At 41.1% G+C, this 25,722-nt stretch overlaps 1 protein-coding gene across 3 annotated transcripts in view; it reads right to left on the reverse strand.

Annotated features, from left to right (window-relative positions):
• The window catches only part of IGF2BP3 (insulin like growth factor 2 mRNA binding protein 3), a 65,940-nt gene extending 49,117 nt beyond the window's left edge, over positions 1-16,823 (reverse strand). The window contains exons 1-2 of one of the 3 annotated variants that reach the window (XM_083705291.1): positions 15,417-16,823; positions 13,514-13,574 (exon numbers count right to left, since the gene is read on the reverse strand). In XM_083705291.1, the coding sequence (XP_083561417.1) occupies positions 13,514-13,574; positions 15,417-15,591 (236 nt within the window). In that variant the 5' untranslated portion in view covers positions 15,592-16,823. The remainder of the gene's footprint in view (positions 1-13,513; positions 13,575-15,416) is intronic. The other 2 variants (XM_083705293.1, XM_083705292.1) reach the window with 2 other exon arrangements.
• Between the last annotated feature and the right edge of the window lie 8,899 nt (positions 16,824-25,722).

Consider the following 25,722-nt stretch of genomic DNA (forward strand, 5'->3'; position numbering starts at 1 on the left):
GGCTAAATGGGGGTGGGAAATGATAAACAATTTGAAGACACATTAGGAACAATTTTATCCATAAGCAAAATCTAAAAAAAATATATTTTTGTCTTACATCTTTATAGTGAAGCTCCCCAAAAATCATTTCAATACCTTTTTATGTCCAGCCCAATTGAACCCTCTTGGGGCCCAATCCTGAAACTGAATGTTATCTATTTTGGGCTTCTTGTTTCTTTAACCTATTTTTAGGGGGCTGGGTGGAAGAAAGGCACTCAATTTATGGCCAACATAGTTGCATTCTACATTTTGAGAACTTTACACAGCATAAAAACAAGCAACACTGCAAGCTCTTCACCAAGTGGCAATATCCCCTTTCCAAAATGTTTCATATAAAGAGTTATCATGGGAAAGCACAAATCTGAACTAAGGACATTAAATACTGTGAAATGTGTATTCTAACAGAGGTATAGTTTTCTTGTTAACCCAGGTAAAGATACTAGTGCTGGCTCTATACCTTAAAAATAAGATTAAACTACGTTTTAATACACATGCAACTGCATTGTCACTATCACCAAAACCTTAGTTTAGCTTGCACTTTGCAAAAACTGGAAGGCTGACTGAAATCAAACAGAAGCACATTCCAGAAGCTGTTTTGCCATTTAAAACCATGAAATGCCCAATTTTAAAAAGGTATTATTTGTATGGAGATGCAGTGCAAAAAAATTTAAATGGTGCTTTCCTTAAACACATAATTATAACACAACTACAAAGATTTGGGGCATATGAATGACTGGAGTAGTCTGTCGCTTTTAAACTATCTGAAGGGCAGAATTTAAATATTTATTTCGTTTCCATTATATACAGGAACAACAGTGAAACCTTCAGATAACTTTTTGGAGCTACCTGACAGAAAGAATAAATGGCAAAGCTAATGAGTTTTGATGGAATAAGAAATGGATAACAATCATTTTATTGAAAACTGGATGTTAACTCAATACCACAGGGAACACCATAATTACTAAAATTACAATTTTTGGTGTTGGGGGAGAATAGCAAGAGTTTGGTAAAGCTTTTTCAGAATTGAACACTGCCTCAATTGTCATCAAACATACTGAAAGGGCCCTGCCAATATTTGATCTTTACAGGGAAAAGGACACACAAAATGCAAATGGGATAATGACATATTTTCATTAAAATACTGTTTGCCTACTTCTCTCTGTGCAAACGCTAGCCTAAATGTGAAGGCTAGGGGTGCTAAATACAGTAGGCATCAGTTGCAAGTATTTCAGCATTTCCTCTATGTAGTACTGTTAAGTTCTCCTAGCCCAAAATGGTCAAAGCTAGTCTGTTTTGCATACAAATGACAGTGTTATTATAGAGAACCAAGACTGAAGAGCACACCAAGAAACTATGCACCCTGTTTCTCTAGCCAATGCCGGGGTGGGTGGGTGATAGCACAATAGCATTAATGTTCTGATGTTACATACAAAACAGTCTTTCCACTGCCTGCATGTATTTACTGCACTAAAGTTTCCAGCATTAGCCCAATTCCACAGGTGATCCCCAGTTGCCTACTGCTGAAAGACACATACGTATCAATCTTTCATCAATCTCTTAGCCAATTTATGTATTGTAATACAATACAATACATACCATATTCACCTCCTTAACATTAGCACAAATTAAAAAGGTTTCTCAACCACTGATTCTTATTCTGGAAAAAGTGGTTTATTTACTATATATACAACTTGGGAAGCAATACATAAAGAGAAGCCAAACAAAGAAATGGAAGAAGAAAAGCTACAGACAACTGGTTGAAGTGAGGCTTTGCCTCTTGCTGTTGCAGACATCCATCTGCCTCAAGAGACAATGGAGTGCCTCCAGGGGTGGTCAAACTATTGACTTAGCAGCACTGAAGTTACCTTCCTGGAACACAAGCCTCAGCAGTGTGTATGGAGGTCCTGGGCTGCCCAGACAACAACACTGCCTCCCTCAGCCTCGCTGATGTGGTCCAAAGGAAAGCCGAGTTTGGCTGCAGGAGTTGCTGGAAAGAGGTGTGAAAGGGACTCAACTGCAGATTTGAGTAGGATTTACTTCTTAGTCATTTCTTCCCCTGAAGCGATCCCACAAGGCAGCAGAGGTTTTAGATGGGCTACCTTCCCAGCCGTGTTAGAAACTCAGATATATATGCTAGGTGTCAAATAGCTCCTTAAACCAGGGTTAGTGTCACCAAAACAGAATGTCTGGTTGCCAGTGTGGGGCCAGATGGCTTGAAAATCTTATTTTTCAACACGACTTTTTGGTTCCTGAAATTCGTTCTGATGGGGCAGATAAAATACCACAAATAGAATTCAACAGGATGTGTTGTTAGTGTGTGAAAACAGGAAAGATCCAAGGATCTCCAGGCATGCAACTCTAGATGGTGGAGACCTCAGACGCCATCCTAGCACAAGTGCATCTTCACTTGGTCACAAGTGGTTGACAGCCAGGTGCAAAAGGCATCTGGTGCCATGTGCAGAAACCACCTTCTTGACTGTTGGACCCACTACTGGTCTTTTCTGCTCAATCCACCAGAGCCTAACTCACTGAGGGATTGAGACCCATCAGCTACCTTCACCTGGTTTAGCAAGCCAGATAAAGCAGTTTTCCAGGGTGTGGCTGCTGTCGCATTCTGACAGCATCTAAATGCAGCAGATTCTGGTAGAGTCCTAAGACAACAGATAGGGTGGGCAGGTTTAAGGCTTGCAAGAGGCACTTCATTTTTCCACTAACTAGAGCTGTGAAGTGTGGCTCAGGAAGGCAGACACAGAATTATGACACAAGGTGCTCTGAGAACATGCTCAGGCTGAGACTTCAAGCTTCCTAGATTTCAGCAGCCCACTAGGCTGCACACACAGAATACCTTTAAAGCACAAACAATTCTGTGCACTGTAGCTTACCCCTTACAAAGTTAAAATTCCCAGCAGCCCTTACAAACTCCAGTATCCAGAATTCTTTGTGGACGGAAATATGCCTCAAATGTGCCTTAAAGGTATAGTGTTTATACTACCAAAGCAGAAAAAAAAGATTTGTTATTGTTGCTATGGTTAAACCACTGGGAACTGGAAGCCCATTCTGAGATGCAACCAGTAGATCCCAAACTATATTCTGTGCTGCAATGGACTATACCAATTCAAACTTTTTTTTTGGGGGGGGGTACTGCTCTCTCATGTTCAAAACTTCCCGCAAGTGAAAACACCACTGGAAAAAAAGATCTACCCTGTTCATTCCCTGCAGTGCTAGTTTTCTGACTGCAAAGTGATTTCGATATATAGACAAAAGTTTTAAAAATGTGACTTCCCCTTCATTATCCAGTGTGACCTTTCCATTTTATTGGACTACATATGCACCACAAACTTGGAACTGCTTAATATCAACTTAGCAGTACATAATTTAAAAAGCACAAACACAGAAAAGACACCAAATCAGCTATTATACTAAAAAGCTCCTTAGACAGTTTCCAAAAGCTTTGATCAAGAAAAAGGGCATACAGGCAACAAAATGCCATTTTACAGATTTGTTCTTAGCAGTACAACAACCTCGTAATTTTAAAAAGCTTGCTAAAAATTCTTATCCATGAGACCATACACTTCAGCTTCCAGTGTAGACAAGCTCTACACTGCTTCCAGGATAGAAAAGTTCTAGGCACATCCACAAGCAATTAAACCAGCATGCACGGATGAGGTTTTTAATCGCACACATCTCGAAAAAAAGTAAGGAGCAATTCACTTTACCAAATCCCAGTTCAAAGGCATTTGTGTGTTCACAGGATAGAATTAGGAAGATGCCCTCACTACATTGCATTACACACCTGCCAAATTTTTTTTAGTTGCAGCAAACCTATCCAAGCACATGATTTAGTTACTATATTATTTTTTTTAATTTAACTGATTTTATCTTTTTTTTAATTAGTATATATATTTGAAAACAGTTTGTGGATTTTAACTGTGTTTTATCTACAATTTTATTATGTACATCATTTAGAAAGCTATTTGATTAAGCAGTTAATACATTTTTCCAAGCAAATAAAAAAATAACCACACACAGATACTCAAAGATACACACTTATGCCTGGCAGGCATACACACAGTGTAAAAACAAGAATATTAAATCACACGTTTAGATAAATTTTGTAGTTTCCCTGAAATTCTTACATATAGATAAGTGCTTTAATGTGTGAAGCAAGACAAGAATATGCTACATCCAAGCCAAAATTAATGACATCTTCTATATTAAACTAAACATTTCAAAATATTCCTTATGTAAAGTAAATGCCATTTCAGACACATCTGATAGGCAAGAACTGAGCCTCATTAACAGACTCATCTTTTAGATTTCTAGAATTAAAGGGCTCTAACGTAAGTATTTTAAACTTTTACATACAGTGGTGCCTCGCAAGACGAAATTAATTCGTTCCGTAAGTCTTTTCGTCTTGCGAGTTTTTCGTCTTGCGAAGCACGGTTTCCCATAGGAATGCATTAAAAATCAATTAATGCGTTCCTATGGAAACCGCCTTCAGACCAGGTCCGGGGACAGTCTGAAGGCTGGCGGGGGGCGAAAGTCTTTGCTCCCCCCCCCGCCTGCCTTCCCGGGACAGCAGAGACTTCTCCGCTGTCCCGGGGCGATTTTAAAATGCTGGCGGGCGGCAGCGCTGCCGCCCGCCAGCATTTTAAAATTGCCCCGGGACAACGGAGGAATTCTCCGCTGTCCCGGGGGGATTTAAAAGCCCCAGGGAAGGCAGGCAGGGGGGACAAAGACTTTTGCCCCCCGCCCGCCTTCAGAAGAGGTCCAGGACCTCTTCTGAAGGCGGGCGGGGAGCAAAAGTCTTTGCTCCCCCCCCGCCTGCCTTCAAAAGCCGTCCGGGAGCATTTTAAAATCGCCCCGGGACAGCAGAGGAATTCTCCGTTGTCCCGGGGCGATTTAAAAGCCCCCGGGAAGGCGGGCGGGGGGCAAAAGTCTTTGCTCCCCCCCACCTGCCTTCAAAAGCCATCCGGGATAGCGGGAAGCGCTTCCCTGCTATCCCGGACTGCTTTTAAAATGCTGGCGGTGGGGAGCAAAGCCTTTCGGCCCCCGCCGGCCTTCCTGGACCTCTTCTGAAGGCCGGGGGGGGGGGAAAGGCTTTGCTCCCCACCGCTAGTATTTAAAAGAGGTCCCCGGAGATTTCCCTATGGGCTTTCTTCTTGCGAAGCAAGCCCATAGGGAAATTCGTTTTGCGAAGCGCCTCCAAAACGGAAAACCCTTTCGTCTAGCGGGTTTTTCGTCTTGCGAGGCGTTCGTCTTGCGGGGCACCACTGTATTTAAAAGATGCAGGAAAATAATAGCATTTGTATGGCTTATAAAAGGAACATCAGAAAGCTTCTCTAAAAACATATTATACATTTTCTCTACACAATTTAAACTAGCTTTTTTGTAACTTTCTTCTACTCCTGCCTATTTATAGAATGACTATTTATAGAATCATCTACATTTGATGATTGTGTACTACCGAAGGATGATAAAACTCAAAGTGCACTGACAGTGTAAGAGCATAAACTACAAGCAGCAAATCATTCTTTCTATGTCTGCACACAGCCAGAGAAAGAGGAGCACCTTATTCAGGATTAAATGAAGCACGTTTCATTTGACCGGGGAGGGAAACAAATTATATGGACAAGGAGTAATAATCAAAAGCATTCACTAACACAGGCTCTCCAGACTCTCTTTAAAGAGGAATTCTTGATGAAGTGTTCAAGCAAAATGTAAATACACAGGTATAATACTTAGAAAATGTTCACATGGAGCATCCAGTGTTCTTTTGTGCTGATTAGACCTCAAAGCACTGAAGAACATCTGTCCAGTTCCAATAAGGTTTAGCACTCGCATTTCCAAAAACTTCACATTAGGAATCTCAAATGAACCATCCCACTGAGACAATGTTAGTTTACTCAGCCAGCACAGAAATATTAATCACCAAAATAGCCCTTGTGCCTGTGGTTTCTTTTCTTTCTTTTTCTAATAGATATAGGAAAATGTGTCCATTGCCATTCACAGACAAACAGGGACTAATCACTTTGGAAAACTACTCTTAATATGCAAACTGTAAATGATGAGCTAATTAATGCAGACATTTGACTAGAGCATCTTTGGTACTTGTTACTTCCCCATTAAAGAGAGACGTGCATAGGTCCAAGAGTCAGTACACATTCAAAGTAGTCAATGTATCGATTAAATAAACGAAGAACAGTTGTACCTTGGTTTTCGAACAGCTTAGTTCCCGAACGTCGCAAATCCAGAAGTGCCTGTTCTGGTTTGCAAACTATTTTTGGAAGCCGAATATCCGACGGGGCTTCTGATTCACTGCAGGAGCTTCCTGCAGCCAATCAGAAGCCATGATTTGATTTTCAAACGTTTTGGAAGTCGAACAGACTTCCGGAACGGATTTCGTTCAACTTCCAAGGTACAACTGTATCTTCTAAAGAAAACAGCCAGTTCAGTCAACTAATGATACCTGTTCTGCAAGACTTTACTTTTTACTTGTAGCAACCTGAACCTTTGGGTTCCATTTAAATCATTGTAATCCAAGTTAGAAGTAAATATCAGAAATCCTGAAGTAGGGCCACAATATCTAGAGAAGCCACACTCAAGTATCAACTTTTGCTTTTGAGCATTCTGATTTACTTTTTAAAAAAACAGGAGGACAAATACCGTAGACTCTGTTCACCACATTACAACAATCAACATGGAGGATGAGTATATAACTAAATGTAACGCTAATCAAAAGTAAGATTTTTCTGGATATTATTCAACTCAGTATTCAAGAGGTACAGGTAGCATTAATTAAGCATCCTTTGCCTGGGAAGCATTTGTAATTTCATTTATTATACATTTCCCAGGTCTTCCTTTTTTGGTTGGGGAGAAACTGAATCACACACGGAATTCTAGGTTCAACCATCACATCCTATACTACAGAAATGGCATGTTACATACATACATACATACATACATACATGACACTAACAGGCACAGGAGGAGGGCAGCAGATTGCTCCTGATCCTGCACATTAGCGTACCCAAAGAGCCGTGGTAATCAAAGGCTATGGAATCAAGGCTGAAGGGAAGCTGAGGCTGACAGGCCTTCGTGTCTGAGGCAAAAGAGAGATGCAGTCTTGGAGAATATGCACCTCATCAAACCTATCACCTCACCACATACAGACTCCTTTAAATGACCAGAGCGAACCTATTCTTCAACTTCAGGAATCTCACAAGGTAAAATGACATTGGCCCCATGAAATAAGCACCTCCTAAGGTGCCAAAGAATATCTTTAAAGTCGCGAGGGACCATTCCATCTCAAAACGCAAAGATGTTGGGGAGGTGTGCTGGCTTCAGGAAGTGACATATCACAAAATTTGCTTCCCCTGGAGTTGGGTTTAATAAGGAGGTTGCCAGAAGGGAAAGGGAATGAGAACAGATCTTCCCCTTCATTAACTATGCCACTGCTTTGAGTGTTTTGAGATCGGCAGCATGCTTTGCTATGTTCATTTCCAAGACAGACCCCTAAGATGACTTTGAGGCGTAGTCAGGAGTGAGAGCGCTCACATATACAACATTCAGCCAACAAAGGCATTGTAGGGACTGAAAGGCCACTACTCTGACTCCTTTGCTCAACCAGAGGAGAACCTGAGCTATCTATTGAGCAGGGCAGTGTGGGAAAATGGGATGGTAAAAGGACGAAAGCAATTTCATCCTCTTTGTCTTGACCTTCTTCTCCCCTTCAATAACGTTTTGTCACAGGTACTTAAAAGCTTCAACTCCTTACCCAGCAATTCCTAACAAGTTAATTTGCAATTTTTCACTGCCACACCACACTGTACCGCTTATTTTACTCAGCCTTCTATCTACAATGCCCCTGAGATCTGATTTCCAAGTAATCACAACCTAATTAGACCCTTTCTCCCCAATCAAAAAAGAAAAAGCACACTTCTTCCATAAGGCTTTTGTAACAATTTTATCCCCTGCGCCTGTTTTTATACTGTTATTTATATAATTTTGTTGTTTGGCGCCTGTGTATTTTGTTACATAAACCAATTTGGAAAACTTTTTTTTGGAAAAGCTATTTTAACAAATAAATTTAAGTAATAATTATCTACAAGTATTAACTATAGGGCCTGAGGGCCCCCTCAGAATATGTTGTAGAATGTTCATCTGTGTTAATCCAGCTGGTGAAATACAACATTACACAGTGGCTGCCATGTCTGTGCTGTCTCCCTCAGACCTGGCAGGAACAGAGTGTGCCCAGTTCGTGGGCAGCCACAGCATGCCGGCATTTATTCCTAGCAAGGAAGCCTAGTACAGCAACATATACAACCAAAGACTGCGTCAGTCCCTCCCCTGCCATCTGACTTTATAGCCACAAAGTAGAAAAGAAGCTGCAAGAGTTAGCAGCTGCACATCCTTGCACCCTCCATTTCTGATGGCTTTAAGGGGAGAAAGGCACTGATCACCTCCTGAATTATAACTTGCAAAGCACAGTCAAATAGTTCAGCAATGCCACATTTCAGTTCTTTAAGGAATTATTGAAATAATATCATTCATTCTGAACAAAATATAATTGCATTTTCTACTACTCAGAAAAAGCATCCTATTCTAACCCAGACATGTAATTAAGTCTGGATTTGGGTTTTACAAACACCATTTTTAGAAGAATAGCAATGGCAAATAAGAGGACAGATTTATTTATTTGAATTTATAAAATGTATACCCTGCCCTTCCATTCAAAGGAGCCAGGGGCAGATTCACATTATATGAATACAAACTTAGGGTTGCTTTGTTCATCAGGAAAAAGTGCAAATTAATAAGAGCAACAAGGGTCAGAAGTGTTATTTCCTAAACTAATATACAAAAGGCTTACTTTGGAAGGAAACAAATTTAAATGCTAACTGTGTGTTACTAACTAAATCTATGTATTGGGATGGTTTAGAAATGGACAATCCTGCTTTAGTATAAGGTGTTAGATGTGGTTCCCCATGGTTATTCTTTTAGTCATACTGTCTTACTGAAGCATCCTCAAGCTTATCTACTAACATGAAAACATATTGATGAAAAGACATTTTCCAGCAGCACCATACCTTACATTCCATTTTGGAAGGGTCAGTCTTTGTATCACACTGTAGAGATTAACAAGAACTGTCAGAAGAGTTTCAGTTTCCTACATTTAAAAAGGTCCAAATAGCCATATACTTTCTATGGATGTTTAGCATAATTTATATTAAACGTTACTTAGAACTCTGCCCAAAATACAGTAAGATTATCATGCTGCCACAGACATTAAAGGTTTTTTTCCCCTTTGATATGAAGGACTGCAAACTGTAAATTACACTTTATAAAAGATTTGTACTTTCTCCAGACCAGGGGCAAGAGTCCTGTGGCTATCCAGATGATGATGATGTACTACAGCTCCCATCACTCCCGATCACTAACCATGTGGGCTGGGTTGTTGGAAGTCCAACAACATTTGGAGGGTCATAAATTCCCCATGCCATTTTAACAGATCTTTGAGGTATCCACATAAAATTTTTAATAACTAATGTAGAAACAAACTGTTTTATTCTGACAGGCTTTTGGTATATGTGGCAGATAATATTTTTATGTTTGTTTTTAAACTGTTCTGTTTTATATTGTTCTTTTTATATTTTTTAAAATGTTGTTAGCCCACCAAAAGGGAAGGATATACATGTTTTGATAAACAAATATTTGGAAACTATAAAGTTGAATTTTGTAACCTGCCTGCTTGAAGTGACTCTAAACAAAACTTGATATGTTTTGCAAAGACCAGTTTTCTATAGGATACGAAGGCAGATGTAGAATGAAGCACAAGAAGCAAATAATGTGTTGCTGCATGGAAGACACGAAGAGGAACATGGAGCACAACATCTGCTCAATTTAACAACTGTAATAGCTACCTGAGCTCCCACCTCACCCCAAATCATCACTGGATCCTCAGCCTTCTTCCTTGTCTAAATACTTTCAGGACCATATTATCCAAAGGCTAAGCTGTTTTTGCTTTTAAAATTTGCTGATTCCATAGATTCTATATTGCACTTGGCACCGTATTCACAATGAATAAGAGAAATCCTGATTACAACACAGCCCAACCTTATGTTGTGGTTCAGTTTCTGAAAACCAAACCATCACTCCCATGTGGTTAGGGAAACATGAAATTTTGTTTTGAAACCCACAGGGGAAAACAAAAGTGATACAAAAATGGGTTGGCATCCAACCTTGAAGCAGAAACAGTACTATAATACAGATTCTAGTTTTAGTGAATAAATGTCAGAAATACAAAATCTATAAGGATTTAACAAGACTCAAGCTCATCAAGTACTGACTCAATATGCAGCCCCCAGCTGGCCAGTATCAGATCCCCACCCACCTCCCTGCCAAGCTAAACCATCCATCACACAACAAATGACATCAGTGCTATTTGAATAATCAGTTTGCAGTATGTATATTGCCCCACCAAGATAACAGCTGCTCTTGTGGCAAGCTAGGGAGTATCTAAAGGGCTTGTACAAAAGTTTTTCAATATACATGTACTATCTTGTTTTGCATAAATTTTCCCCAAACATTTGTGGTAGCTGATGATCACAGCTAAGAATACTCCACATTCTTTTTGTAACATGTGACTAGCAGCCCGCATTGTTACAATGCCATTTCCAAGTTTTGAATGAAGTGATCCAAGCTTCCCTAAAGTATCTGGAGGTTTTCTATGATCCATGAGGTTATGAATGCAAAAATTTTACATTCCTTTCATATTCCCTTGAGGTTTCCATAGTAAGACAGAAATCAGCTTCTGGCTAGAGCCATATTATAAACAGTTCTCTCTCTGCTCCCAACTAAAATCTAGACCATTCCCTCTATCCCAACTCAATCACAATATAGCCTATTTGCCTGTCTCAACGACCATTCTAGAACACCACAGTCCTAAACAGCCTTTCACAGCAGGTATAAAGGTTGCTTTTGCGAGTGTGGGTGTGTCCTCTTTCAATCTAAAAGTCCAAACTGCTGGAATGCAACTGCTGAGCCTTAAAACTCCCTTTAAATAACAAACCAGGCTAGCTTTACAGAGACTGGCCTTTCAAATTTAATTTAGTTTTGTAAGAGCTCCTGACACTATTATGAGAGGATATGGATTAACAATATCCCCGTGTCCACCCCTAGTGCACAATCTCACCAAAATGAATGAAGGGAGAATATCTACAACTACACAGCATGAACTATATATTCTATAGAAGTAGATCTATAACCAGATAGATGAGAACATTCATATCAGCAGTGCTCAATGATAAAGATTAATATACTGCTGTGCACTGCTTTGAACTTTTTGAAAAATATCAATACATTTTAATAAATATATTTTACGGGACTTCACCATATTCTGTATCAAACTACTTCTTAATTCTAACTGAAGCATTTATCCAACCAAAAGTCCCTGACCCACTGGTAATAACTGCATGCACCCTCTGTTTAAAATGAAAAAGGGAGGAAGGAAGAGAGTTTAAGAAATGAAAGGGTGAAGAAGTAATTTAACCTAGGGTTCCAAAACAGCAAATTCCTATATACATCTTATGATGTACAGATCAATTGATCTGGAAGTCTTACATGAACTCAGAGAAACATCTGTAAATAACATTATTTCTTCATCTTTTTTTGGTAGGACATTACGACAGTTATTTATCTGTACACTACACAAGATAGTTCCATGGCACAGAAAGTCCATTCCTTAGATACAAAGCAGAAGAATGGCACACTTTTGAAATGTTGGCTGTAAAACACAAACACAGAGACTATACTTTACAGTCCAGTGCATGATTCAGTATGAAGCAAGTCTCACTGAGTTCAATGGGAATTATTCCAAAACATAACTAGAATTGCAGCCTATGTTTTAAATTAGGTTCCATATCAAAGATGCTTAAGTCCACAAAGCACATGTGTCTGTATATTTCATTAAAGATTTGTATCTCCATTATATAAAATTCTATTAAGGATGAAAATATAGCAAAAATCTTAAAAAAGAATATTTTGTGCATAACAAAATTACTTTAAACAAATTTTCACATGTTTCTTCAAAGCTACTTGTAGCATTAATGCACATCATTTTTAACTGCACACCAAAAAGGAGGAAAGGAAGAAAAAAGTAAGAATCAGGAAGTGAATATTTTTAAATCACATTTTCATTACTACACCACAGCAACAAGACAACATAATTAAAATTCACTATTACAAGTATTTCTGGAGTACAGTAAGATTTCCATTTACACATACAACCATCACTTTACTACCTTACATTATACTATACTGAAAATACTTATAAAATGGCTAGGGTACACAAAGGAATTGATCCTTTAAGTAAACAGATACATATTACTAGTAAAGAAGTTGAATTACCCCATTTTCAATGCAGACAGTGTGTGTAAACCAAACAAGTATTAAGCATACCAAAATGCATGCCAATAGATACAATATGCATTAACAGAGGTTGCTTCCTAATTGTATTTGTCCACAAATCTCTTCTGGTTCCAACGTAAATTTTCATACAACATTCAATAAGCCTTGCATATTTTAATTCCCCAAAGTAAATGATAACAATCAGCAACTAACACTTCCAAACAACTATTTTAGAGGCCTAAAAATGCCTGTCTTAGGAAGCTTAAGAAAAGCTTTTTCATCTGGACTGTATTCTTGCCTAGGTACAGAATAAGATTTTAAAGAAGCATCAGTTAAATGTGAGATACCAGCACAATAAAGATTGCTTCATAATCTATGCATTTATGAAAGCAGATTTAACTACTCCAGGAAAGTTTTTGATTTAGATTCAAGAAACCTTTGTATCTACCTGGCCCACAGAAGCTGTATTACTCGGTTATTCTTTTCACAAATAACAGAAAAAGTTAACTATGTATCAACTGTACCTTGCATTAAAAATAAAAAGGAGGGCTCCCATATTGCCATACAGAAGTATCTGGTGATAAAGAAATACCTCAGCTTGCAGTGCAATCTTAATCATGTCTACTCAATGGGTCTTACTCCAAGGTAAGTGGGGTTACATACTCAAATAAAACTTTCTCAACATAAATATTATACGAACTTCAACAAAAACACGAGATGGGCAAGATGTTTGTAGTTTGTCTATTTCATGGTTCAACACACTGATTCTTAAAGCTCTACTACTTCCTAACTACAATATGAAATTGTTCAAATGAAATGTTTTACTCTTGACCATCTATGACTGTTCAACTTTCTTTTAAAGCCACAGCTACCTGACAGCATTCATCATTAATATAAGAACAACATTACTGAATATCACAAATTAATGAGTGATTTAATATCACAAAGTAATAATTGATGTTTAGGTTGCTAAACATCAGATCAACTTGCTTCCAGTTTCTTCTGAACGATGAAGATTTCCATTCGCAAAGGGGGGGGGGAGATAAAAGAAAATAAATTCATTACGTACCTTTGTCTTTTGGGAACTGAATGTTCAACCTCTATGAGTTTACCATGCAGTTCAACTTTACCTACAAACAGTAATACAAGTGGTTTTAGAATTAATTGGGTTCTCTCACACCCCTACTCCCGATATGAATTTCTGATGTAAAACAGCAAAGGAAACACAAATGCAACATGTTATAGAGTTTGCTCACCAAAAGTTACAGGGCAGCAACTGAAGCATGGTGGGAATGATAAAATAGCCACACACCAAGAACCTGGCGTACAGTAGAGCCAGATCCGATAGAAAAGGTTGAAAATGTATTCAGGGCAACTCTCAAGCAGGAAGTTATTCTCTTTTAACCTCTAGTATCCTCCAGTGTGATACGTTAAAACTCAGTTGTACATACACACACATGCATATATGTACGCCTCCCCTGATGAGATTAACAGGCCTCTAAGAACTCGTCACGAGGAAACAGGAACTGGTGGTTTGGGTGAAAAAGGAGTGTGTTCCCCACGCGTTTTTCCCTGGAAATGCACCCGTTTAAGCTCTTTTCATACGCCCCCTCCTACCACGACCCGCTGGGCCAAAGTCGCCCCCCATGAAGCGGAGTAGAGCAAAAACCAAGACCCAAACAAGCCCGCCCAACCAAACAACCCTCCCTCGTTCAGCCCGCCAAGCTGCCTTTCGCGCGCGCACACACACACAAAAACAGGATGTAGAAGAGAAGCTAAGAAAAACTGACATGCTTTACTCGGGGCGCGAGAGCCCAAAGCGAAAGCGAAATAAATGACCCCCAAGGTGCAGGCGCGCGCGCTCCCGAGGCGGGCCTCCAGGCCTCGACCTCTGTCCCAAGCGCGCCGTGGGGAGCGGGAAAACAGGGGGCCTTTCCGTTTACACGTCCAAAGTTTGGCGTCTCGTGTTAACACGCCAAGGCTTGGAGCAAGCCGGGAGATTGCGCGCCCTCGCTCAGAGAGAGAGCCGAGCGAGGGCACCGAATTGAGAGGGAGGCTGGCGCGACTTTGCGCCGCGGACCGAGGGCGTTTGCCCTTGGCGGGGTGTCTGTGGGGGGGGGGAACCCCTTCACTTTTCTCCCCCGCCACCTGCCCTCCGGCATCTCCCGCCAGAGCGCGGAGAGGCCGAGGGTTTTCGCGCGCGCGTGTGAGGTGCTCTTGTGGCGAACGGAGAAACCCCTCTCAAGGGGGGGGGGGGAGACTGGCGGTTGTTGGCTGGGCCCTGGCATGCGTCTGAGGCGAACGAACGGGAGCGTGCCCGCCCGCGCGCGCGGAAGGGGCGATGTTTTTTTGCGCGCCTCGCTCCCCACCCCCCCTTCTCCTCCCGCAAACGCAGCTCTCTTTTCACCTCGGGCGCGCACACCTCTCCGCCAGTATTTTTTTAAGATTATATACTCATGCTAGGAATGTGGGGAAGAAGCGGCCTTGCGCGCTCCACATTCCCGCTCCCCATTAGGGGAGGGGGGGAGGGGGGCGAGGTTTTCTTAACGCCAACAGTTTGCGCGTCTAAGAGTTGCAAATGGGGGTGGGTGGGGGAGAAGAGGAGAGCAGAAGGCCGGCCCAGCAGCACCAGCAGCCTTAGCCTTCCCCCCACCCCCCTCGTTCAAGGCCCCAGACTATAACGCCGCCGAAGCCCTCCGAAATAAATTCAGTTCCACCCAGCGCGGCAACGCCTGGCCGAGCAACTGCCCTCGGCTACAAACCGGGGCATCCTTGCACGGCCGGTCAATTCGATTTAAAGCGTTGCGGGCAGCCGAGCGGCCCCCCGAGGTGGGTGGGTGGGAGTAATAGCTCGGGGTCTGGGCAGGAGAAGGGGCAGGATGGCGCCCAGGAAGAAAGAAGGATGGATAGTGGGGACCAAAAGCGGAGACGCCGGTGGGAGGAAGAGGAGGAGGAGGAGGAGAAGGACCCACCTGAAAGTGCCTCGATGGCCTTCATAGCCCAGTTCTCATCGGGGCAGTCCACGAACGCGTATCCCGTCTTCACGAGAAACTGGCCGGTGAAAGGGATCTTGGACTCTTTAAAGAGACTTTCTAGCTCCAGAGGGCTTACGTTTTCGCCCAGGTTCCCGATGTACAGCTTGTTCATCTTCTCGTTTTAATTAAAAAAATAGAGCTCTGCTTAATAGTAATGTTTTTGTAAAAATAAAAAAAAACCACCACGACGGCGACGACGCCACCACCACGCGCTGTCTTGTAACAATAATGCAAAAAAATATATATAAACGCCCCCTCAAACGATCCAGGGAGTAAAATAAAAATGCCAAGGGGCTTTAAAAACACACAAACACACACAACTGCAGCTTGTATCCGTCCGTCCGTCCCCCACCCACCCCTCTCCCTCTCCCTCTTTCACTCCCTCTCTCTCTCACACACACCAGTTTAAAAAAAAAAGGAAAAGGAAAGAAGCCCGTGACCAAATCCGAATACTGAAGGTTCACAACGTTATCCGAACCGATAGTGGAAATCACGACGCTTTTGGAACTAGGGTGGCGGTTTAAAAAAAGAAAAGATAGGAAAGGGAGGAGAGATGAGGGGCAGAGAAACTACTTTTTTTGTCTTGCCCCCAAGCCCCTTTGGCAGCAGCAGGCGGAGTATGAAAATGTTACAATACGTGAATGTAGGCACCGCCCCTCCCAAAAAGGGAGGAAGGGAAGGGAGGGAAAAAAAACAGAGTGGGAGGAGGGGAGGGGAGGAGAGAAAGAGAGAGAGAGAAATCACTTGAATATTCCGGCTTTTTGAATGAGCCACGTGTTCAAACTACAAATCAACTTCTCACGTGAGGAATCCTAACGCCTCAATTAGATAGCTGCAGGTTTTAAGCTCGCATAACACACAAAGGAGGAGGAGAAGCGAAATTGGCTTTGGCTGTCCAGGACAAGTTTTTAAGACTGGGAGGTTGGATGGGCGCGGAGCCCGGACCGCGTGGTCTCGCTCCCCTCCCCCTGTTTACTACTTTCTGCGGCGGCGTTTGGTTGCTCCACACGCGCACAAACACACATATCAAAAGCTTCGCTTCCGACGTTTAAAAAATAAAAAATCCTTCGCCGGGAGGAGGAGGAGGGGGCAAAGGAGCAACCTTATACAGCAAGGGCTGCGGGAACTATCTCTACGTTTCGCAACGCAATCGGAAAGGGTTGGTTGGTTAAAGGGAGGGGGGCGAGATAGAACAAGGAAGGAGGCCAAATGCAGCCTTAAAGGGCCATTCGGTGCCTTTCCTGGCGCAAAGTGCCACCGCTTAGCGCGGGGTGCCAACTGCAGCTCGTGGTCGAGGGGAACCGGCGAGCTCGATTGGGGAAGGGGGACCCCCCCCCTTTACAATGCTTTCCTCGTCGGGGCGACCCATGTGCTCCACTGCCACTTTTTTGTCTGCGATTTCGTGTTTGGTGGCGCTGCCTGCGCCCTCGCTCGCCATTGGCTGCGCGCCAGAGAAAAAGCGAGGGGTCTCGCCGAGGGCGGGAGGGAGGGAGAAGCGAGGGGTCTCCTTGAAACAGCTCCTACCCCCACACCCACCCACCCGCTTTTCCTTCCTGCATAGTAATGCTCCTGGCGGTTTTGATGAGCGTTGGCTGCAGCGGTTCTAGCGCTCAAACGTTATGAATCGGAGAGGACAAAGGGGGTGGAGGCCAGTTGGAGGGTGATTAAAAAGTGGGAGTGCGCAGGGGCAGAGATGAGCGTGCTACTCCGGACACATCCTCCACCCCCCTTTCCTTCCCTCCCCACCTCCACCCCAAGCTGTTTCCTTCCCCTTTTTCTTTTAAACCGAGTTAATGGTGGTTTTTCTAGCTCAGAAAAAAAATGGGGGTGATTGGACAACATAGCCCTCGGATTACCATAGCACACAGAGAAATCCACCCACCTACCCCCATTCTCCCCTCCCCCCCTCCCCTCTTGGTTCAAGGAACCATTCATAATTTTCAACATTTGTAAAGCACAATGGTGGGTTTGTGGGGGGAGGGGTCAGAGTGTGAGGAGCCTTGTTCCAGAGCAAACAAAATGTTGCCTGAAGATGAAGAAAAGGATACGGAAATGAAAGCCAACACTGTTTTAATATATAGGAATCCAGTAGGTTTTGTTTAAGAATTCACTTTAGTAAAAGGGTTCATTTATGCTGCATAGACTGGGGAGGGAGGAATTGGGTCATAATGGGTATAGTAAACAGTTAAGTACTTTTATTAGTTACATAGTGACAATCACATTCACTATATTTTTGTGAGAAAATAGGGGTGGGTTGTTGTTGTTGTTTTTGCTATAACTTACTAACTCCAGTCCTAAAACTATAAAGTAAGCAAAAAGTATTTTTAATCTGCAAAAGTATCATTAATGAATGCCTTTGTTAGAGCTTTGCTTTTGTCAGACAAAAGTAGTGATCAAATGTTTTGGTATGTATGCTTTGCAAATGGAAAACAGGATAGTACTTGCAATAGAATGACAAGATGCAGAAATGTAGAGTATTTTAAACCATGTAAAAGTTGTAACTAGCCCCTGTGACTAATTGTTATAGCGAAGCAACTTTTTTCATGAACAGATATTATTTAATAAATTTATTTAGACAAGATGGATTAGACTTTGTTATAGAACAAAATTCTAATTTAGAACAAAAGTTCTAATTTATGGAAAAATCTTATAATTTAGATCATTGTTCAGAAATCTAACCTTTCTTCGTTCAGTGTTGAAGTGTATAATTTCGTACAATTGTTTCTGAGCCTCTGATAGAATACTTGTGAATAAAAAAGGGGGAAGTCTTTGAATATGGGTTTTTCTAGAATTCATTTTACCAATAATTAAGTTGGGAGTTTTGGTTTCCAATTATTCTGCAAAAACTGCATGTATGTTTCTTTGAATATGAGGTACGGACACAGCTTACTATAAATGTATAATTGTTTGCTTGACTTAAACATTATTCTATTTTACATTCACAAGTTTAAAAATAACTAAATTAAACTGAAATGTAAGAAAGCTTATTCAAAGATGTAAGTTGCATTGTGTTCCACTGAATTGGTTCCACAGAGCTCATAAGAATTTACTACACTGGAACAAACATGTTTTGAATCTGCCACTTTCCTAAAAAATAAATCAGATTGTTCCATAAATGTTTTCTTTAAAATAATTGAATTCGTTTTTGTAAAAGAGAAGCAGGCCAAGGACTGGCTAGTTTTATAAAATTAAAATCCTGATAGTATATGAAAAGCATTTCTGATGTTAAGAGAAAATTAAGAGCCCAATCTGCAAGCAAATTATTTCAGCTTGACTTGCAAAAATTAAACTTAAGTAAACACTAAACTAATGTTTTCTTCACTACAAGTTAATTTGTTTCAATTTATTTGATAAATATACATTTAATGCTGAAAATGCAGTGGTCTAGTTTTATAGTATTTCAAAATACCTCCAAGACTATAATGTATTAGTTTGGTTGATTTGGGGAGCTGCCTGGTAATAAGCTGTGTTCATTTAACTTTACTTGGGAATAAAATAAAAACATCCAAAGATTTCTATTGCATTAACTGGTAAATGTTTTCTATCAGAACAGACTGAAGAGGTTAATATTGTAAGTAGCATGAATAGTTAATAGGTCTTGCTGTAGGTCTTTGGTTTTTATTCTTTTAAAAAAGGAACAGAAACCAAAAATATCTTAAACATTCTTGGATGACCAAACCAATTTGATTAAATATAAATTGATTTTTTCTTGTTGCAGTAGCCTAAATGAGGAATTTATCTTCTAATTAAGGCTGCAATGCTATATTCAGTTGGTACTAAGCCTTTAAATTCCATGGGACTTACTCCTGAGTAGACTTGCATGGGGTCACATGGCAAGCGGCCAATGGGTTTCAAAAAGTTGTTTATAGCTGAGCAGAAGTGTAATATTGGAAGTAGAAACACTGGAAAGGGTTTTGAAAGGCTATCTATGAAAGCCAAGACTAAGCTGTCAGTAGTTCAATTAAAAAATGATAAAAACACTAAATAATGGTACACTTGCTGTAGAAAAAGCAAGCCTGTATGTTTGTCTACTCTGTTTTGAAGTCCTGGCAGTGGCGTAGCGTGGGGGGTGCAGGGGGGGCCGGCCGCACCGGGCGCAACATCTGGGGGTTAGGGGGCGCAAATCCACGGGTTAGGGGGCGCAAATTACTTGCCTTGCCCCGGGTGCTGATAACCCACGCTACGCCACTGAGTCCTGGGCCTGATCTAATGAACTGTGACCTATTTTTTACTGTTGGGTTTCCCGGGATTCTCTGCAAGCAATATGGAGAACATTCACCCTGCTTTTAAGAATACAGCTGAGCTGCCTATAACTGTTGTTTTTTGGGGGGTTGGGAGAGCGCGCGCGTGTCGAGAAAGCTCCTGTTTTTCAACGCACTTGGGGGGGGGAGGGTCTGGATGTCTGAAATGGCTGCACCTCGGGGAGAAGCAGCTAACCCCCAAACCTGTCAGCAGCATTATTCCATTTTTAAGAAAAAGTGCCCTTGATCAGCGTTGCAGTACGTCGGTTTGGGGTGTTGTTGTTTTTTTGCCACCCCCATCCTGCCCCTCGCTTTGCCTTTGGCATAACGCATTGCTTCCCCTCGCATGCCGTGGACACAGATTTAATTGGCTCGAACATACCCACAGCTGACTCATGCGCGAAACACCCTTTTTAAGACACGTTTCTTGCCCCTGCGCTGTGTGTCATAATCGCATAAACTGCGCAGATCCTCTCCTCCCCACCAACCACCCGCAGCTGGGGGAGGGGGGGTAAATCCCTAAAATATATGTAACCTTTAAAAAGAAAGGTATGTGTCGAGGGGGAAATCATTCTTCTAGCTGGCCTTAGGTTTTCCAATCCAAGCTCCGTAGAAACTGCGAAGGAGGCGCCCTCCCCGCCCTCCCCCATTGCCCCCCCCCCCCAGCCTCGATCACGCAGGACGAGCTTGCAATTCAGCAACAAGCGCGCGCGCGCTGCATGGGAGTAGCCGTAGTAATCGTAGTAAGCCGCGCGTGAGCTCCGGGATGAGACTCCCCGGCTGTGTGTGTGTGTCGAGAGAGAGAGCAAGGCCGGCTCCCGATTGGACGAGGGCTGCGCCTACCAGCGCGCTCGGCCTCGTTTGCGCCGGCGCCCTCGGCTCCCTGATTCGCTCGCCTTTCTCTCCATTCACGGGCTCCTTGGGCCGTCGCTGCCGCTCTTGTCTTTGTGGCGCGAAAAGGAGGCTCTCCACCTCGCGCCATTGCAGCTCGGGGAACCTCTTTTGTTCGCCAAGGGCGGCTCGACTTCCCTTCCCCTTCCTCCTCCTCCTTCCCCCTCTGGCTGCGCTGAGGGGGATCCTTGAAATAAAGAGGAGGAAGCGCGGCTCGCCTTCGCAGCCCAGGGGCTTCCTGCGGCTCCTTTCCCCTCAGCCTTGCAATAATGGCTGCTCCAGGAATCCTCCTTGGGGCTTTGCCATTTCACTTCAACTTGTAGCTGGCTTGGCGAGGCTCCCCCCCCCCCCCATGCGCGTTTCCACAGAGCTCCGCTTCTCCCTACACTTTGCAAGTTGGCAGCCTCGCCTTGCAATTTTGGATGGTTCGTTGGGTATTTTAAGTATTCCGAATTGTACATCGCTTTTAGTATTCGAATTGGGTGGGGAGGGAATTGTGTTATAAGCTCGCCTTGTGGCTTTCCTTAACTCGTTTGGGAGCCTGGGATATTGTCAATATGCAACGAGGAAACGCCCACAATGGTTGTCTTTTTCCCCACTGACAGTTGCCACTTTTTTGAATGGAAGCTGCACTGTTTGTTGCTGAAATGTTTAAAGGTGCAGAGTCTTCCAGTGAAATGTGCCTGGTGGTAACACTTTAAGGAATAGCAACAGACAACTTAAAGGCTCAGGAGAGGTGAACGGCTCGTTCTTCCTGTGCACTTCAGTTTTCTGGAGGATATAAGGAAAGAAGGCAAAACTACTCGGCAGCCTTTTAAAAAATTAGTATTTAAAGAAGAGTCTCATCGTTAGCTGTGGAAGTTTAAAAGTTCCCTCCAGTAGTGTGCTGCTGCTAAATTTCTGCAGCAGCTTGGTAATGCAGTACATGCTAGCACCTTTCTTGTCAGCCAGGGCTTCTGTAGATTTAAATAGCTGCATGAGAAGGAAACAGTTGAGCAGGTGAAAGAAAGGCTGTCCTTGGATGCATGTCTACACCAGGGAAGTCTTCACAATGATGAAAAGGACCATGCAGAGAACCTGCCAGAAAGAGGTGACAAGCTTGGTTCTTAAGTGCTACCAGTTGGGGTCAAAATAAACACAACACATGGTAAATTCAATGGAATAGTTATCACTTATCTAATATATTGGATGTTTGTTTGCATTCTTCTGTTCCATGTATTTTTTTAATCTGGAGTTATATAAAGGGAGTAACTAATTTCCTTAGCATAACAAATTCAGAAGTAACCAGGTTTTTTTTCACTATAGAAATTAATTACTAACTTGTCTGCTTACATGGTTTATTGTAGCTCAACTGTTCATCTGTGTTTTTAACATAACATTGCAAGCAATTTATAGGAATTGGTATAATCTAATACAGTACTTTCAAGTGTGTAAACAATATTGTATTCTGTTAGCAGGAAAGCCACAACATGCAATAATATCCACAATTTGTCCACTGATTTACTGCTGAGTTTTGCAATTAAGTGGCTAAAAATGTTTGAAATAAATATCGTTTGCATGTCTGCATTGGATTCACACATGCTACAAACGAAAAACAAATAGTCCTGAAAGATTAAGCAATGTGACATAAGTATATATGAAATTTGAAGCAAAATGTATGTTAACAGTTTGCAGGATGAAACAAAAATATGTCTTGTACTACTATATTTTCAGTAGACAAGGTGTCCGTAAAACAGTTTATAAACTTATGTAAAGCCTAGATTCTGAAGAATTAAGAAGATTAGCAAATATGATATGAGAATAGTAATTGTTTTGTATAGCTTTTAATATGTGTAGGATTTAGATGGGTGTTTGTGAATTAGGAATGCCACCCCACTAATATTTTCATAGGTGCTGCAGGCACTCCAGATGCCTGGGTTAATCTCACTTAGTTTAAGATTTTGATTATCATTTGAATAAAATAAAAGTTTTGCAAAGGGGGTGGATTATATAAACTGTAGTCCTATTCTTGTTTAACTGGGAGTAAGTCTCATTGATTTCAATGGATTTAATTCAAAGTATGAAATCCCCCTGTAGTTAATCATGATTAAATTATTTTGATATTCCATGCATCATTCAGCATCATAAGTAGCTGATGGACAGTCTCACTACCAGTCTTTAAAAAATGGGAGTGAATACCATTGATTGGTTTTATGTGGGTAATTTTAGGGCTGCAGCTGTGAAATATAATTATGTGCACTGTGTTTAGTGAGGCTTATTCCCAAGTATGTGTGTGTTGGGGTTTGAGCCTAAATATTTGTTTAATAACTTGCTAGGATTTGTTCTAGATTCATAAACTACTTTTAGTGTTTGCATCTCAGTTGCTTCACTTTTCTTAGAATCGACATACCTGCGGCAAATATTTTTACATTTCAGGAATAAGAATGGATTCCTTCCTTATGTTTCCAAAGCAATACTCAGGTAATACTAGTATTCAGTTCAATTCAAAATCCTTTATTAGGCATAACACACCACACATTAACTAACAAGCATCATATACAGACTGTATAAAATACGGGCTCAGCAAACACAGTTTATCCCAGTCTTATTCTTAACTCCAAGAAATAAATCGATGAACATAGATAAGGTAATACTAGTAATTTTGTTAAAATTTCAAAATAGTTTAACACTATTAAATTCCTTTCTGAAACATTTCATAAGAACGACAATATGGGAGAAATATCTTGAATGATGAGGTTTAGTAATAATTTATAGTTGCACAATTTGCTAATATTTGTTATGCTGGCATTTTCTCTTGCAGCCCAAAGCTTATTTACTTGGAAGCAAGAACCACTGTTTTCTGTGAGATATGCTTGCAAATAAGTATATCTAGGACTGCAGACTTTAAGAGACTAAGATCCACTTAGGCAAGAACCCCAAACCCACATACCTGGGAGTAAACAGTCCTGAATTCAGGAGGACTGACTTCCGAGCATACATGGTTAAGATTGTGCCATTAATCTGGATCCAGAGTAGGGATGCAATCCTATAAACCCTTCAGTAAGTCCCACTGAACTTAGTAGTACTTACTTCTGAGTAGAAATGCATATGATTGTGCTGTAGAATTAATGTGAACAGTTGGTCATGACTAAGTCCCATTTATTTCAGTGGAGCCAAGGAGGTCAGTTACAAAAAAGAGGACAAGGCTCTAATATATTTTATAGTTGTATAGAAGCTACACCTGATGATGTTCCCTCTTCTTGATAACTATTAAAGGTATAGGAGTCCTGTTTTGTTCACCTGACTACCCTAATGGGAATTAGCTACAGCTAATTTACAGCACAATCCTTTGCATACCTACTCAGAAGTATGTTCCATGTGGTCAGTGGAACTTTCTTCTAGGTTGGTGTGTATCAGATTGAATCCTTAGTCTGGATCCAAACCACTACATGATATTCAGGAATATATTGATATATATGAAGCAAAGCAGTTCTTTTGTGTTCTATCTGTTTTTGTAGCCAGACATTTCTACACATTCTCTCATGAAAAACTATACTAAATACATTGTCAGATGAATTCAGTCTTTATTATAAGCTGCTGTGTTTATACTTTGCAAAATTACAAAGCAATTTGTGAATTTAAATATTATCTAGTTCTCTACTCAATTTGTTCATTTGAACCTGGAAATTAGAACCTGGAAACGTGCTTGAAAATAGTTTAGTATAAGGTATATTATTTTTACCTAGTAAATCTGTGATTTGGTCGTCCCCGTCCCCCCTAGTTCATTTGCTAGTTCTGAAGCAATTCATATACAAAATATAAAGTAAGTAGTATAAAAATAGTGGGTAGGAAGATTATTTCAGCTGCAACCATGTCTACTTGGAAGTCAGTGCTATTGTATTCAGTGAGGTTTACTTCCAAGTAAGTAAGGGGTTTGGGGAGGAAACTGTAATGATTATACATTTCTGTTAACCTTGAACCTGGCAATTCAAGAGTTAAGCAGGTAGGTATCAGTTTACTTAGGTTATCACATGTTGTAAAATATTACTTGGCTGTAACTCAGGCCCAAGTAATTTGAACTCCCTGAAAAATAATAGTTGGGGAGGTATCTTTCAGTCAGTCAGTTTTTACTCCCTAGAGCTTCAGACTACTCCATTCTTGACAAGCATCTTATAGCACTTCAGTGTGATACATTTCACAGATGAATGCTCCCTCCAATAGTTCTGTTTCCAAATCAACCCATTTTTGGTTCTAAATTTGTTGTAGATTATTATCTATAGGGCAATGTAATAGGTTCCTTGGCACTGGTATCCATTTCATGAAAACCTTTTTAATTGAAATAAATCCTACTGCTGCACGCCACAGCTTTTAATTTTTTTTTTTTTAAAAAGAATTATTAGTGCAATATCAGTAAACCTACAGCTGGAAACAGCAGTAGCAACACACAACATTGCAGGAAAATAAGTTTCAGTACTGTAGTTGATTTAGCTAAATTAAATTTCAACTATCCTAGACAAAGCAGTGGTCGCATTCATTTGTTATGAGCTGGACGTTGTAGAATATTCTCCTTCAAACACATGGGTAGTAACTTCTGAGAATGCAGGTTAACAAAGTTCCACAATAGAGGTCACTGAGGGCAGAGGGAAACTGAAGTTTTGTTGCATCAGACATGTGGAAAAGCAGCAACCTATGAGCAAACAAGAGTATCCTACTAGCAGTTAAGGGAAAGTAAAAATCCACTTTACCTGCTACATCTAACTTTTTCTAAAACTCTGGTATATGCATTGGAATAAAAATAATAATAATAATAATAATACACTTTTTGAGAAATCCCTGGGAGGAAGATCTGCTTTCTTTATTTGTACAATTTAAGTTTGTTTCCCCAAACATCCTGTTTGCATAGGTGTTCTAGCACGGGTGGTATCTAACATTGAGTGCAAGCATTTTTGCTGCATTCTTCAATCTTAAAACATGTCACACACATACACACATTGGCAGTGCAGAATCATTCCTTCCTCTGAAATGATGATTTTGAAACTGGTGAAAAAAGAACCCTCCCCCTCCAGACTAATCAAAACCAGTGGTTAAAATATCCAAGAGGAAAAGTTACAAAGGCTACAATAAAATTTGTT

The sequence above is a fragment of the Podarcis gaigeae genome, assembly GCF_964106915.1.
Source record: "Podarcis gaigeae genome assembly, chromosome: 12".
In the NCBI taxonomy this organism is placed as follows: domain Eukaryota; kingdom Metazoa; phylum Chordata; class Lepidosauria; order Squamata; family Lacertidae; genus Podarcis; species Podarcis gaigeae.